Source organism: Zeus faber (assembly GCF_960531495.2).
Source record: "Zeus faber genome assembly, chromosome: 2".
NCBI lineage: Eukaryota > Metazoa > Chordata > Actinopteri > Zeiformes > Zeidae > Zeus > Zeus faber.
In genome coordinates this window covers 45,494,796-45,512,295 of record NC_137189.1, presented here as the reverse complement: position 1 = coordinate 45,512,295, position 17,500 = coordinate 45,494,796, and the positions used below count along the sequence as shown (strand labels likewise).

Genomic DNA, 17,500 nt, shown 5'->3' with positions numbered 1-17,500 from the left:
CTCCTTGTTCCGTGGCCTTCACAACCAGCCACGTGACGGAGGCACCTGGTCGTTCAGATTCCAAAAAGACAGAACCAGAACCAGAGGTGGTGGACTGAGAAGACTTGGTACCTCTTCACGTCGAGGAAGTTTGAGATAGACAGGCAGACAAACGGATGGACGGACGGAGACAGACAGACAGACAGACAGACAGACAGACAGATAGACAAATAGATAGATAGATAGATAAATGGATGGAGGGATGGATGGCCAGACAGACAGACAGACAGACAGACAGACAGATAGATAGATAGATAGATAGATAGATAGATAGATAGATAGATAGATAGATAGATAGATAGATAGATAGATAGATAGATAGATAGATAGATAGATAGATAGATAGATAGATAGATAGGTAGATAGAGGGAAAAAAATGAAATAAAATATGACAGGATAACAAAAAATCGGTCTTGAAAATGTAGGCAATATAAACCCGAAGAATCACACCGAATTACACGCTGAACAATTACACAATACAATTTAAAATGGCAGGATAATGCAAAAAAAAAAAAACAACTGACCAACTTTGTGGTCGCATTCCGGTTTGGCTTCTTAAATTATCTGCACAGAAACAATGATTATTTGTCACACACACCAGCTTCGACAAAACTCATCAACGTTAGAAAATCCTTTAGATTTGGGGTAACGTTTCCATTTCCACCGTGTAAACGTATGTAATTAACACATCTGTCCATGTACTACATCCACTCTCAATGCGCGGAGGAGGCTTTGGGTGTTCAAGCGCTTAGACAAATTTATATTCAGGAGCTGTGAGAGTCACATCGATCCAGGAACATTCTGCATACATTTCTATGCGGCCGAAATCAATCCTCTGTAAATTGCTCTCATTTAACATAAAGTACAACCTGGCACTCTCTGATGTTTATCTGAGGTAATTACGGGGAATTATGGTGGATAGATTGATTATTCATGTCTACATCCTAATGGGGTCGCCGGACGGGCGGACGGATGCCAGAGCTCCACAACTTTGTTGGCCCGGCTTACGGACGCCTTTTAGGCCGAAGCGAGGCGGCTGGACGTGGGCGCGGCCTAGCGCTCAACCCAACGAATAGTAAATCAGTCAAACATCATCATCATCATTATCATCATCAACATCATTTTAAAATCAACAGAGATGAATGCAATGTCAGGTTGAGAGACTGAAAGAACACGAAAACAAAAGACTGGGTTCCTGGACTCCGTGGGCCCCTAGGGGTCCTCGAAGGAAGTGCAGAATGATTAAGTTGCTATTTTTTGTTATTAGGGTTCAACTGTGATGTCAGGGAAACCTATTGTAACGGTTTATTGTAATAACAGGCTGGAATTCCTGTTGCTGTTATTATTATTATTATTATTATTATTATTATTATTATTATTATTATTTCTCCTGCATTTTGTCCAATATCTACTTATACATCAGTAACTTTTTGTCCATTTCTACACACGCATTGTCCAGGCCAGCCATAACCCGGACACAAACAATGGCACTGATTGGCCCATAGGGGGCACTATAACATACATTCTGAGTCAAAGGCTCATTGCTGCCACGTTTGTCCGAGCGAAGTGAAACTTGACACATGCGCAGCTGGACATTCTGAAAAACTTTGCGATTGGGAGCTATGCGGTGCGTCTATCTTTTTTTTTCCCCTCCATTTAGAATTTTTTTTAAAACCTTCAAAAATATTGTCCTCGATAACCATAAGTCTGAATGGCGCAAGATTTTCTGGGGCGGGTCCGCCGGATATGCATGAACATAGATTGAGAAAAGCTAAGGGATTGGTCAAAAATTGGCGAAGTTATAAGGACAAAATCATGACACCGTAATAAATCCACTTGAAATTTCTTGGGGGGCAGTCAGAAACATGATGGTCAACATGTGTACCAAGTGCCATGGTGATATGTTGATATTTGAAGAAAATAGCTTATAAAATGTTCCTGGTTTGGCAATATGCGTGGCTGCGTGAGTGTGGGGAAGAATCTCTGTTGTGAAAAGCGGAACCGGAAAGTGATGCATTGGCATCAAGAGCACCAAGATGCAACACCTAACACCTCTTGGCCCCCAGTGGCCACAATAATAAGCTGTTTAAGGCTCATTGCTGCCATCCAGGTGGATGTAGAAAAGTGCAAAGGTGTTCCTGTGTGGCTGGCCATAGTGTGAATAATGTTGCTTCTTTCATTCATTCCTTGTCATGTCATTGCTGCCATGTACGTAGGTATATTTTCTTTTTCGTTTTATTCAAGTGTTATGTTTCATTTTTCACAAAATGATAGAGACTCAGCCAGGAGAAAGTTTGGGATCCCCCCAAAAGGGCACAAGGGGAAGTTAGAGCGACTTCCAAAGCCGCAGCAGAGCAGTTGAGCAGTGCCTGCCAGGCCCGGTTTCCATCAAAGCGACCAAACGGTTTACTGCACGAGCCAAGAATCAGTCTCTCAGCGTTTATTGAACGGGTTTGTTCTGTATCTGCGGGGTTCCACTGTCAGGGAAACGCTCCATCGGCATCAATCACGCCGGTCCCGGACGGTGCGTCCCCAAGTCGCTGGAGCCCCTGAACTCCCTCCTCCACCTGACGCCGCTCAGCGCTTCACGGCCAGAAATAGCGGTAGCCCCCGGTGCCGGGTTGGGGAGGAGGACAGGATGCTGAGGATTGGGTGGATTTCTGCAGCGGGGAGTCATTCTTTTAGATTGCAAATACTTGGAGTCCCGCTAGGGAATAGGTTCGCTAACCCTAACCCCCCCCCCCCGGAGAAGGTGGGAAGCTGTTGACGTGGCACCGGGAAGGAAGGGCGCTTTTACAGTCAGACGAATGATTACAGGGATGACATTTGAGTTGTCAGAAGAAACCCATATATTTGCAAGAAGTATGGTATGATTTTTGGTTAAGAAAACACATGAGAATTCATTTACACACGGAGGGAAGTTTTTTCAAGTTTTACAATTTGCTTTTAACAAGTTTCCAAGGCCCAGGGATTGATTTAAGGCTTGGAGTATGAAAGTATGGACAATAATATTGCCATGCAGTTTTCTACAGGGCTGTAATATAACATATTTGTTTCCTGAGGGTATCCAGTATTGTGGGGTATTCACTTTGGGAATAAGAGCTTTCTTTGTTTGTGTATCTGTGTGCACGTATATACATTATGCAAAAAATTTACATTTTATTATTAATTTATTATTCGTTACCTATTACAGAATTTAAGTCAGTTTTTAAGGCTATTTGGAGAAGCTCACCTGCTAAATCCATAAATATAATGTTGTATAATATATAATATTTTTGATATATTATTAATTGTACCAGGAAGTCTCACTGGGTTATGATCCCAATGTCAAAATACTTTAAAGTTGCAAAAAGGCACACATAAATACATATAAACAATAAAATATGAAAAAAACACAATAATACAAAAAAACAAGCCAGATAAATTAGAACAATACTTATACATATAAATAAAATAATAAATGAAAACAGATGACAACAAAGGTCATGAATAAGAAACAATAGAAATACAACAAATAAACAAATAAAATAATGAATAAAAAAAATGAAATAAAAACTAAATCCAAAACAAATACTATAACTGAGTGCATCACAGCGCATGTGTGTTTACCTGAATCCTGGTGTGGATGTCTTCTCCAGCGTCCCGGTTCTCCAGCCCCAGACTGACGCCCCGGCTGGGCAGGAAGCGGGCGCTGTCCATTTCCCCACTGTCAGACGCCAGCATCGACTTGCAGACCATGATCCGCACATCCCCAAACTCCCTGGTGGCCTACATCAACAACTCCCGCTCCAGCTCCGCGGCAGGAAGCTCCTACGGACACCTCTCCATCGGGGGGATCAGGTACTGCCCTAACGGGGGCGCCGAGTCCGGGGTCTGGGGTCGTAAGAACTCCTTTCTGAAGCAGCCGTGTGTGAAATGGGATGGACTTGACTACTTTTTTGTTTAAAATTTTCTTCAGGGCATTTATTATTTTTCCATAAGGTAGACAAGTTTTGAAAACAATGAATCTCCTCTATATATCACTTACGTAATCTACAGTATATCCACCACTATATATATATCTCAGTGGATTGGGTTATATTGCTTGCCTCAAGACATTAAGTACTTTTCTGCTTAAATGAAGCGTAGCTTGCGGAGCTAGTTCTGTCAGACAACTCGACAGCGCCACACTGTTATGCTCACTGACTCGGAACGGATGTGAACCCACAAGCACGAAATCAAAGGAATCAGGTAAGAAATCAAGGTCCACAAGATTAACTCCAACAAACAGGCAAGGGTCAAAACCAGGAGATCAGCCAGAGAACTTATCAAACTTAACAAACTTATCTGGCAAGGAACAAGTAGAGAATCGGGGTCCAGGGAAACAGGCAGAGAATCAGAGTCCAGGGAAACAGGCAGAGAATCAGAGTCCAGGGAATCAGGCAGGGGTTCAGACGGAAGGTACAGGAATCAGGAAGTAGTGGGTGAGTGAGTGAGAGATGGATCCAGGATGACACGTGTAGGGACCCATGACCTCTCCTCAGATCCGTATCCCCCCCAATCTACAAGATACTGGAGACCCATTGCTCTGCACTGAGACATCAGTATGCAACTGAAGCGGGCTCTCCTTAAGTGGCTTGAGTTGAGAGATGTGGAAGGTGGGGTAGATGGGGAGAGACCGGGGAAGAGGTAGGCAAACAGCTGCTGGGTTGATGATCTCGGATATGAGGAAAGGCCCTACAAAGAGTGGGGCCAGCTTTCTGGACTCAACCTGGAGTGATAAGTCCCGTGTAGAGAGCCAGACCTTCTGTCCCAGGGGGTGTAGGCGGGAGCCGGGGTGCAGCAAGGGCTGGCTGATCTCTGATAGCGGTCAGAGGTACAGAGTAGAGTGTTCAAGCCAGCCGCAAGGTATGTTGACACAACTGGATGAAGGCTTGAACAGATGCTACGCTGGCCTCGCATTCCTGCTCAGAAAACAGAGGAGATTGTTGCCACTGGAATGGCGAGAAACCAGTAGCAGAGCTGGGCAAGGTGTTAGGGGCATATTCTACCTATAACAGTTGTCTGGACCATGAGGTAGGATTCCTTGAAACCATGCAGCGCAGCGCGGTCTCCAACTCCTGGTTCGTCCTCTCTGTCTGGTCATTGGACTAGGGGTTGAAACCCCAAGAGAGACTGACTGTGGCCCACAGCAGACCGCAAAACTCAGTTCAGAAACGAGAAGTGAATTGAGGCCCCCTATCAGAGACTATGTCTCTCAGCAGGCCGTGCACTGTAAACACTTGATTTAGCGTGACTTCGGCCGTCTCTCGGGCTGTGTCCTGATGCATGGATTTCTGCCAGAAATATTGTCGAAGAAGGTATAGAGTGCTGGCTACCCCAGGATGGCAAGCTTAACGGGAGGACTGTCCCCACTTCAGAACCTGAGCGCATTCATTGGTTATCGCGACAAGTGCTGGGAGATGGGTGGTTAGAAAAAGAGTCCTTTACCTTCTGCTCTACCTCCCAGGTAGCCACGGAGCAGAATCTCCTTTGGCTGTGAAGGATGACCCAACCTCTTGGTAGATGCAAGAAAGGGAGTTAGGTTTGGCTTTCTTTGTTTGATCCCAGGCGGTATGAATGAGAAAAGTCAAATCAGTTAACTAACAGCGCACACCTGGCCTGTTTGGGACTACGGATCTATATTCGCCATCTTGACAGCCAACAGCTCTTGGTTTCCAATGTCATAGTTGCCCTCTGCAGGGGATATCTTGGGGTAAAGTTTCTGGTTGACAGAAGTTGGTGAACCCACAAAGGAGAAGCCAGCTCCGGCTGGAGATAAAGAGGATTGAATAATACTCTCCGCCAACGACTCCTGGCTGTAGATCTCCATGGCATTTGTCTTGGGCATGAACAGAGAGTATAGCCCGCCACTAAGGGGCATGGAACCAGGAAGAAGCTCAATACCGCAGTCGTAGGGCCGATGAGGTGGAAGTGAGGTGGCCTGATCCTTGTTGAACACCTCCTTCAGCGTCAACTAGTCAGGAGGTACCCCAGAGCAGTCAGGGAATTCTGCGGGAGGAAAGGAGGCAGGCAGATCTGAGGCATGCTGAGTTTCAATATGAACTCTATTGTAGGATGGAACCTATTTCCCAGTCAATCTGTGGATTATGTATTAGGAGCCAAGGGAAACCCAAGATCACCAGTAGTTGAGGAGAATGTATCAGGTGGAATGTAAGAGTTTCATGACGGTTACCTGATATGCCAAGATGTACAGGAATAGTACGATGAGTGATGGAGCAGAAAAGGTGACCATCAAGAGCTCTGGCATCGATGGGTTTCGTCAGAGTCTTCCTGGTAATGCCCATTCGCTCTGTCAGGCGGGAGTCCAAAATATTGGCATCAGCTAATATTATCTGGTGCGGTCAATCCCAGCTGAGCAAATAGCAAGGGACGAGAGGGTCTTTAGGAGTGGATTGCACGACTCACCAGCGTCATAATGACCCCCCTGGCCACACTACAGACAGCAGTTCTCCCTCTGGCAGCGCTGTCGTTCTGCCTGGTCCTGCCAAGATGAATGGGCTCCGCCGATTCACTAGGAGTGCTCGAGGTAGGTACCGACATGGAAGGAGAAGGCGATGCTGGTGGTCATGGTGGACCTTGGGAATGACTGGTCGATGCGGATGGACAGGGGCGATTATGCATGCCTCTGTTTACTGTGCACCTCACGGAGCGATGAGCGGTAAGTGAATCTCGGAGTTGTCTGTCAGAACTACTATTTTATCAATTTAGCATGAAGGTCTTAGAAGAGTATACAATATACAGTACATGTACAACATGTATTAATCAAACAAGGCAAACATTTCTGATTACTTTAAACGCTCACAATTGACCCTTCATGGCTTCAAAGGTGCAAAATTGTTTTTAAACGTTAATGGTTATGGCATGTTGAAGGTCTCTAATAGAATTTACAGTAAACCAAATGTGCCCATATCTGCAGATACCCTGTATGAGGTGTAATTCTCTACTCCTCACAAAAACTCTCACCCTGGTTGTGACCGTCATGTCTGCTCCTGGGTTTCTCCTCGATAGCCCGTCCTTCCCCTTCCCGCATCCCATCAACCCCATGGCCTACCAGCCGCTCCTCTCCCAGCAGAGGGGGCTGAGCGCCTTCGGCCACACCTCGCCTCTCATCCAGCCTCCGCCCGCCTTCTCCGCCCGCCAGGTGGGCCTGGGCCTCTCCACCCTTCCCACTTCCGTCCACAGCAGCAACCTCTCGTCCAAGGTAAACGCATCAAATGGGGTTGACTGGGGAAACATTACGCTGGAGAAATAGTGCCCGGCTGATTGGCTCCCCCTATGGAGCTTTTATTTTCAGAATTATTTTCTTAGAACAAGGACAAAATGAACAGCAAAATGAACCACAAATTTACAAAATTAACAATTTTTTTCTCATTTCCAATCCCCTCTCACCTTAAAATTTAGAAAATAAATCTAGTCGTAAAAGTTATTGTAGAAATGCATGAGAGGGTGGAGATACTGATTATAAAAATTTGACACTTTTTACAAATTATTTTTCATTGGAAACAAGTGAAACATTAAAATATATGTTCAGAATTATGTGAGGACTTAATGAGTTGATTCAGAGGACCCGTTAGCAGCCATTTACTATGAACTTAACACTCCATGGAACTTTGAGGGCCCATTGACTGTAAAAAAAAAAGTAGGCTGTATAACAATGCGTTTGGAAAATTTGACTCATTTTGTCGTCTAAAAAGAAAAATCCCCGTTTTTGCATCGGCAGCTACTGAAACCACATCTTAGAATAACCACAACCCAGTCCAACCTGTTTATGTTATTTGGTACTTTTCCCATAGCTTGTTGCACTATTTTAGTATATTTGGTTTGCCGCGATACTCTTTGATCTTACTCCTTGCCTGGCTTAGTATTTACCTGTGTGATTTGTAGTTCCACTGCATAAAATCACAGAGCAATGTAACCTCAAAAGTGCGTGACACTGACAGATGGATGAAAGTTTTTCTTTTTTAACCTAAACATTATTTTTCCAATCAGTTGGGGTCAAATTGATCCAGTATTGAGGGAAATAGCACCAGCCATTACAAAAAAAAGGTTTGGGTTAGAAATTGCTGGAGTTTCTTTAAGATTCCTCTGCCGAATATGCTACTTTAGGAGAAGTATGAATGTACAGTACTGGATAGTAAATGTACTTTAGCATAAAAAAGTCAAAGAACTTCAGATCGGACTTTATTAATCCCTCGAGGGAAATTCTGGGGTTTCCCTCGAGGGAAAAACAGTGCAGTCGAGAAGGAGTTACAAATTAAAATAAGATCAGAAATAACACATATGCACACATCTACAGTATCTAGACATGTTAACATGAGGTAGCACGACGTTAACTAGTGAGCCCAAAGTGAGCATGTGGCAGTTTAGTCTACAGTCGGTACAGGTACAATATTGCAGCATTACGAATAAAAAGTGGAAAAAAGAAGTAACAGCAGTGGAAAAAGTGGCAGCCATCCAGAAAAAAAACAGCAGTTAAAACTGGCGTACCCTAGTAGAGTAATTACCATCATTGCAATGAGCATAATAGGCTTCCATTAGATTTTCCTTGTAAAAATTATTACACACGGACTAGGGATGTACACATTTTTCATCCCGTAAAAATACAATTAATTATTTATATTCGCAGGAGGAGCTCACGATATCATTGAGAACATCAACCCTATTTTCCTACCATTCATATGGCGGCACGGCGTCAGATTTATGTAATATGTCGTGAGTGCGATAAAACATTCTCACGAGCAAATTATATTATTTCACACGCGCAGATATTAACTGCCACTCGCGCGATATAAGTCCGTGCGCACAAATTCAACAACTGAGAGTTATACAGGCAGCTGTCAGAGGGAAACAAAACATAGGGAGAGGCAAAGAATGGCACCGGCGTGTGTTGAACTAAACAGCAAGCGCACAAAGCACAAAGCAGCCACCGTACAGTTGAGTCCTGCTCGCACAAGTCCACACAACGTTTGACATTTTGGGGGCGGAGACATGTTTTTGAAGTTTTTTGCTGAAAATACCACTCAGATTATGCATTCTAGCCATTGTAACATGCCTCTAAACCGTACTCTTCCTGGACGCTCTGCTTCGGTGAGTGGCGCCAACCTCATGAGGCCCCTAGTTCTGTGAGCCAATGGGGCTTGAGCACAAGTTCCGGGTTTTGTGAGCCGATGGGGTTTGCGCACGACTTCTGATTTCCGTTGTATTCAGTCGTTAAACTTTCACTGATTTCCCCTCATCAGTCGACCAAAATCTGTATATGAACACATTTGAGGCGAGAAATAAACAATCCAGTTGCTGAATCTTCACTCATATAAGATCTACAAGGCCTCATTTAAAAGTGCTTCGGCTTGTGGCGGACACCGCACAGGGGCACCACACAAGGGGATTCCTTGTTTCATGTGAACATCGGAAAATAAAAATAAATACATCTACAATAAAATCACACTAATTTTATTGGTTTTGTTTGGAGAAACAACTTTTTGCTTTTTTTTTTTTTTTTTTTTTTTTTTAGAAAGAAACACCCAGCAGAATTATTTTTTAAATACTTACATTTCCATCGTCTACAGTTTCTTCACTGACAGCCAATAGAGCAGTTCCCAGCACTGCTTGTTATCCTCCAGCCGCGGGTGTAGTTACTCAAGTGACGTAGGAAGGGGCTGCAAATTTAAACTACTTGTTTCGTCACGTGTTTTCTGAAATAGATAGCTCACAAAAAACAAACTGAGTTGCCTTATTTCACAGTTTGTGTGTTAGTAGGCCCATCAGAGACACAAATGTAATAATAATAATAATAATAACTTTATTTATATTGCACCTTTAAAAACACAGTTTACTTTGCTTTGACAGATGAAATAAAAGCAGGGCGCTTAGATCATAAATTTAAAAGGCAAAGGAACATTAATAAACAGGAATTAAATTCATTGATTAAATTGAAAATGCGGATAAAGCGACAATAAAATTAATAAATACAATATGAGAAATTGAAATAAAAAGGAAAAAAATAAAAATAAAAATAATATAATAAATTTAAAAATAATAAAAATGAAATATATAAAAAAAAAAGGGGGGATGACATCACATAAAAGCAGCTCTATAAAAATTGTTTTTGAGAGGTGATCTTAGAAAATCACTGACTCTGCAGCAGTCGTTCCAAAGCCGAGGGGCCCTGACAGCAAAGGCAGGAACAGCCATGAGGGCCCCGCCCGCCCGAGGATCCGAGGCTGCGCACTGGCTCATATGGGGTCAACATATCTGCTATGTCGCTTGGAGTCAGACCCAGACGTGCTTTAAAAGTGATCAGTAAAATGTTAAAATCGACGCCGTCTTTTGGAAGCGGCGAGAAGCCCAGCTGCTGCGTTCTTAACTAGTTGGAGGCGGGAACGTGAGTCGTCCAGTCGTGGGAAAATCAGGGCGTCGATTACTTCTTGATCGTGCCGTGAGTTAGAACTGGTTTGATTCTCTAAATGGCTCTCAGTGAAAGGAAGCAGGACTGGACAGTTTTTTAAATTTGTGGTACAAAGCTTAGGTCAGAGAAAAATCTACAGCAGCAGCCAGGCTGTTTGAGTCACCAGGTCTCAGAGAAAGGTTTATCCGTGCGTCGTCTTTGGATAATTTTGCCAAGAGGCAGCACATAGATTGAAAATAAAATTGGGCCTAAAATAGGACCTTGCGGTACACCACGGGTAATGTGAGCTGTAGAGGATCAGTCCTTTCTTATGGAGGTTCATTCTAAAAGGAGGGAATAAAACCAGAGCACTGCAGTGTCCTTGATGCCAACATGGGTGTTAAGAGGGTCAATTAAAACGCAGTGATCCACAGTTTCAAAGGCTGCACTTAGATCTAAAAGAATTAAGATTGAACTTTCCCCCCTGTAAGCTGCTAAAACATGTACGTGCACAAGCACAAAAAAAAGGGGGTACTTCATAATAGGTCACCTTTTAAATTCAATTTATTTATTAAACTATTTCTTATAAACAATTTTAATATATAAACATATATAATTTATTATAAATAAATTAACTTTAGAACTTATATTTGGTGTATTAGTATAGGGGTCCTAAAGGGTGGACAGGTCACAGCCGGTGATCCTGCTGCTCTGATGACCTGTCTGTCTGTCCTCATCCTGGACGCTGGCAGGCCCATACCGGACACGCAGTTTTACTGAGTTTTTATGTACTTAATATTGGTGTTTTTTACACTATTGACTACCTGCTATGAGTTCCTATAGGTTTGTAGGTTTAAATTGCTGAAACATCAAATATCTCTGTTTATTTTAACATAATAGCTGGATTAATTTTGACAACAGAGGATGCAATAAAAGTGCTAAGGGTCACTGTGTTTCATCAGTAGCTCACAGGGTCTTCCTGAGCCTATTCATATTGTTTAATAAATTGTTCATAAGAAATTGTTGAATAAATGAATTACATTGAAACATGACATAAAACATTTAAAAGAATTTCAGACTTTTTAAAGACTTATTGAATGGCCCATTTTTGAGAGTCAATTTTACTTTTAAAATTTATTTCTAATCAATAAACCTTGTATATTTTTTTTAAATCCGTGTTCACGCATCTTCACGGGAAAAAAAAAATGAACACAAAGAAGACCAACTGACGCCGCTGAGGTCACCCGCACCTCCGGGCTCCCCGTAACGGAAGCCGTCGTCGAGGTACGAGGACTTTGTGGGTGTGGTCGCGTTGAAAGTGACCAATCATAAGAGGGCCGGCGCCTCCCCTGGGTCTCCGCCCCCCAAAAAGTCAAAAGTCGTGTCCTGCCCCGGTTGTTTGGACTCCTCTCTCTCTCTCTCTCTCTCTCTCTCTCTACCTACAGTATCTCTCTGTTTTCTCAACCGCGTTAACGAAATAAAACGGTTGATCGGACGACGTCATCATCCGCGTATCTGTGAGGCGCCGACGCTCTGCGTAGGAGTCGCCTGTTTGTGGCCCCGTGCAATCAGAGTCGGCGCCTCAGCGGTGCTGTGACACGGGATCCAAATTAGAAGCCCACACGCCTTCCCCGCTGAGCGAAGTGATACACAGAGGGCGAGCGAGGCCGTTTCTTGTGGTTTTAGAAGAATGCCGAAAAAAAATAAAAGAAAGAACAACACACACACACACACACACACACACACACACACACACACGCACAGCCACACGCACACACACACACACGTCCTCGAACACACACATACACGCGCGCACACACACACACACGCGCGCGCACACGCACACACACACACACACACACACACATAAGAACAGAACTGCTCAGTATGATGGAAGTTAAAGCCAAGTCCACCTGTAAAGCTGTTGATCACCTGTAAAGCTGCTGATCACCTGTAGAGATGTTGATCACCTGTAAAGATGTTGATCACCTGTAAAGTTGTTGATCACCTGTAAAGATGCTGATCACCTGTAAAGATGTTTCCATTGAAGGGCCCTCGCAGGCTCCTCCTCAGCCGCTGCTCGTGGAGGAGAAAATCTTTTTTTTCGATTTTTTTGGACCCAACCCCTCAAGACAGAAAGGCTTCCAGCCCACGCTGTGGCCCAGGCAGGTTCACCATGACAGCCTCACAAAATCACCACCTGCGCTATAACTGTCGTCTGCTCTCTCTCCCCCTTTACTCCCTCTACGTCCTTCTCTCACCTCCCCTCGTCTTCTGCGTCCCCTCCCTCTCCCCACCTCCCCTCTCCCCCACCTCCCCGCCTCCCTCTCCCTGTCTCCCCACCTCCCTACCTGCCTCTCCCCGCCTCGCTCTCCCCACCTCCCCGCCTCCCTCTCCCTGCCTCCCCACCTCCCCTCTCCCCCACCTCCCCTCTCCACCACCTCCCCACCTCCCCGCCTCCCTCTCCCTGCCTCCCCACCTCCCCTCTCCCCCGCCTCCCCACCTCCCCACCTGCCTCTCCATGCCCCCTTCTCCCCACCTCCCGCCTCCCTCTCCCTGCCTCCCCACCTCCCCTCTCCCCAACCTCCCTGCCTCCCTCTCCCTACCTCCCATCTCCCCCACCTGCCTCTCCCTGCCTCCCTCTCCCCACCTCCCCTCTCCCCATCTCCCCACCTCCCCTCTCCCCCACCTCCACGCCTCCCCTCTCCCCCACCCCCCCTCTCCCCTCAGCAGAACCCGGGCAGTGACTCGGCGGTCAGCAGCTCGGTCGACCCCGCCACAACCAAGAGGTCGAAGGTGAAGACGGAGGCGGAGGGACCGAGGCCGGCGTCTCCTTGCTCGCTGGTGGGTTAAAAAAAAAAAAAATGAAGAAGCAAAACTTTTGGAAAGATGTTTTTTTTTTTTTTTTTTTTCAGTTTCCTCCAAAAAACAATTGGGTCCCAATGGGTTTAGCGGCGCCATGTTCGAGGAGAGGAGCACTTTGAAAAACAAATTCTAATTCTGTCTCATCTAATTCCATATTACAAAAATGTTGTCTGTATTGAGAATCATTTCACAAACACAGACTTGTTTTTAAATAAGACTTTAGAATCAGTTCAGTGAAGTCGAATGGAGTTGACCAATCAAACGCCGGTTCTAGTTTTTTCGAGCCCCTCGGAGGGCTTTCCGCCACCGTCGCCAAAATCACTGATCCTGATCAATTGGGTGCCGGGGGGCCCCCCTTGGGGCCGGGAACCTCCGCTGACCCTGACGCGGAGCGAGTGTGGGAGAAAAACTCCTGCCTGATTGGAGCTATGCATCCCATCGTTTGCTCTCTCTCTCTCCCTCTCCCTCCCTCCCTCCCTGCCTCCCCGGACACTGTAAACTGTGCCGGAGCACTTCATTTTCCTGAAATATCGTCTGACTTATTGTCACCCGCGGAACGCCGCCCTCCCTCTCCGGCTCCGTTTCCCTCTCCCTTTCTCCCTCCCTTCCTCTCTTCCTCTCTCTCTCTCTCTCTCTCTCTCTCCTTTTCCTCGCGTTCTCTGTCTTTTGACAAATTCCCGGCTCCCGTCTGACAGCGAGGCGGGCCCCGTGTTGATGCATGGGGACGGCGGTGCGCGGCGTCGCCCTGGGGCCACCACAATTGATGAAGACAGTGCGCACGGGGCAAAGACAAACATGCTGGAGTCAGCACATTTGTATGTGTGTGTGTGTGTGTGTGTGTGTGTGTGCGTGTGTGTGCGCACAGAACGCCGGGTAAAACGGACTAGATGTCAACATTGCAGACCGGTAGCCCAGTGTTTCCCAAACCTTTTTTTTTCTGCCGAACGATTCGTTTGTAGCGAACAAGTATTTTAAATGACTTGGGAGTCACTCCAGCAGAAGAGCTGGGTGAGCGAGTGAAACTTTGATTGACAAACCTAAAATAATTACTGAGGATTAATTTAAAGACCAATTAAAAAAAACAAAAAAAAAAAACGGCATTTGACTTAATTTGATTGACATATGAATACATAATTACATCATTTTGACAGAATTAAATGATTCTTGGGAGAATTCCATTCCTTGTGACTCTCGGTCGGCCCTGTCTCACTCACCGTGCGTTACACCAACTCAATCAAATGATCAAAAAGTCTGAAAATGAAACGAGTCTCTACGGAGTGTCTCATGGATTACCCAGCCTCAAAAAGGAGTCGAACCGTCCATCACTACTCACAGTTCTCACTCGCAGTTGTCCCGATGAACGTAAAGCTGCTGCATCATTCGATGTATTAATACAGCCTACAAGTTCAACATCCTTCTGATGACGTCCGTTGTGTCCGACCCTTTGACCTTTAACCCCCCCCGCAGGACCACATGGGTCTGATGGACACGAAGGATGACCTGGACCGAGAGGAGGGCCGGCACGAGCCGGAGGCCGTGTACGAGACCAACTGCCAGTGGGAGGAATGCTGCAAGGAGTACGACACGCAGGAGCAGCTGGTCCATGTAAGAACGAGAGAGAGTGTGTGTGTGTGTGTCTGTCTTCTAGGGACCTTCATAGCAAAGGTCGGCACTTTAAAACGTCTGTTCGTTGCGTTGTGATGGAGCTGAGGGATGAAAGAATAACATTATTCACCTCCGCCCTAGTGCTGCGCCGCCGCTGACGAGACCCTGCATCGTTGCTAAATGCTGCACGTAGATTTATACGCCTCGAAAAACGGTGAAGGGATTACATCCAGCTGGTCAATCGAATCCAATATTCAGCCACGGTGTTGTCTCAATACCTGCACAGGCTGTGTATCATCACCCCCCCCCCCCCCCAACCCCCCAACCCCCGCCCGTACATCCAAACACGCGGAAGCTGCAGCTTCCCCTCAAATGATTGATTTTATCCAAATTGTGGGGACGAGGGGATCCTTTCATCAAAGAGGGTGAAATCCTTCATCAAAGGCTAAAAATGAAAAAATGAAATAAAATCTCACACACCCACACACACACACACACACGCACACACGCAGTGTTACAATACTAAAATACAAACTAAAAAAAACCCAAAGAAATGGAAAATTGATCAGTATGTGTCTTACTTAAAAATGGACAAACAAGGTAAAAAAAGTAAAAAACGTTGTTTCTTTCCTTACTGTGTGTATTTTGTTGGCTCGTTATTTTGTGATCGGCTTGCATAAAACCTAATCAGAAAGCAGGAATAAAGGTCTCTGAAATCAAATTCCCCCCAGACCCCCGACGCGTGTTTTGCCACCGGGGGTTGAGATGGATGGAGGCGAGGCGGCAGCATCGGAGGGCAGGTCGGGTGGAGTTCGGGCGGTGAGGTGTGCAGTGTGCATGGGAGGGAGGATGCACCCGTGCGGGGTTTTGTGGGTGTGCACGCTGCAGAGCCTAAGGGGGGGCGGGGGGCCCTCTACAGATCACGTCTAGGGCTCCAAAAAAGGCCAGAGCGGGCCCTGAAACACGCGTCTAGAAAATTCAATCTATTGATTTCCTCTAATTTCTGTATATTCCTGCCATGTATATTTATGTGAGTGCAGTACATTTCTCCCTCTGTGGATCAAAATTTAAATGTGTGTAATGTGTGTGTGTGTGTGTGTGTGTGTGTGTGTGTGTGTGTGTGTGCGTGCGCGTGTGCGTGCGTGTGTGTGTCCAACAGCACATCAATAACGACCACATCCACGGAGAGAAGAAGGAGTTTGTGTGCCGCTGGGAGGAGTGTTCCCGGGAGCAGAAGCCCTTCAAGGCCCAGTACATGCTGGTGGTTCACATGCGCAGACACACCGGGGAGAAGCCGCACAAGTGCACGGTGAGTAACTAGAGGGTCACCAGGGGGCCGCAGCAGGCGGGGCGGGGGCCTTTGAGGGTGCCTCAACACCACCAGGAAGGGTTAGTGAGCATGTAAGCCAATGGGCACCGCTTTGCATGCACACTGTCTGCTGGCAAAACACACACACACACACACATACACACACACACACACACATACAATTTATATGTATATTTAAATATGTGTATGTGTAAATTTTTCTTTGGATATACTGACTCGATTTTTTTGGACTTGATTTGATCTACTTTTTCACGGAATATTTGTTTTGTTTTTGTTTGTAATGTCCACCTTTTTATCATATTTATATTTTTATACTATTTAATTTATACATTGTTATATTGGAAATTGTATTGCTGCTAAAAATGTGCACAATCTCTGCCACTTGCTTTTCCCTGCATACCTGTATGCGTGTGACAAATTGAAATCTTGAATATATATATATATATATATATATATATATATATATATATATATATATATATATATATATATATATATATATAGATATATATATACAGATATATATAGATATATATATATGTAATGATACACGCATAATAAATAATAATACATACTACACACTACATACTATTTTGTCATTACTGTTATTACTGATGAATCAGACTCAAACTTTGAGCTGTACATTTTCACTTTTCATTGAATTTTTCAATGTAGTTGCAATTTATTTTGAGAAATATAAATCTTGAACACATGTATCTCCCTTTGAGGTTTATATCATTTTTCATAATAAACTCCAGTGAATCCTACATTGTTGGCTTAGATACACTGTCAGGGTCCCGGTTAGGAGCCGTGGAGGGGCTCCTTTCCGACCCACTCCAGCCGGAGTTTGGTTTGATCTGCAAACCTCGGCCAAGGAGACTCCCGATGTGATGGCTTTTCAGAACGAGGCGCAAATCTTCCGTCTCCCTCCCCCCTCCCTCCCCCCTCCCTCCCTCACCCGTCAGTTCGAGGGCTGCTCCAAGGCCTACTCGCGTCTGGAGAACCTCAAGACCCACTTGCGCTCGCACACGGGGGAGAAGCCGTACGTCTGCGAGCACGAGGGCTGCAACAAAGCCTTCTCCAACGCCTCGGACCGGGCCAAGCACCAGAACCGCACGCACTCCAACGAGGTACCGCGTCCGCACCAAACTCCAAATACGTTCACATTTCACCCCTGTTGTATTTTGAGTATCTCGAAATAGGCGGAAATAAACTACGCTCGGCGTGAGGTAAGC

At 45.3% G+C, this 17,500-nt stretch overlaps 1 protein-coding gene across 1 annotated transcript in view; it reads left to right on the top strand.

The window, feature by feature from the left end:
• LOC307247812 (zinc finger protein GLI2-like) overlaps window positions 1-17,500 on the top strand; it is a 69,112-nt gene that overhangs the window by 42,704 nt on the left and 8,908 nt on the right. The window contains exons 5-10 of the mRNA XM_080023933.1: window positions 3,678-3,879; window positions 7,090-7,282; window positions 13,196-13,309; window positions 14,798-14,935; window positions 16,095-16,244; window positions 17,231-17,395. Of these exons, the coding sequence (XP_079880059.1) occupies window positions 3,678-3,879; window positions 7,090-7,282; window positions 13,196-13,309; window positions 14,798-14,935; window positions 16,095-16,244; window positions 17,231-17,395 (962 nt within the window). The remainder of the gene's footprint in view (window positions 1-3,677; window positions 3,880-7,089; window positions 7,283-13,195; window positions 13,310-14,797; window positions 14,936-16,094; window positions 16,245-17,230; window positions 17,396-17,500) is intronic.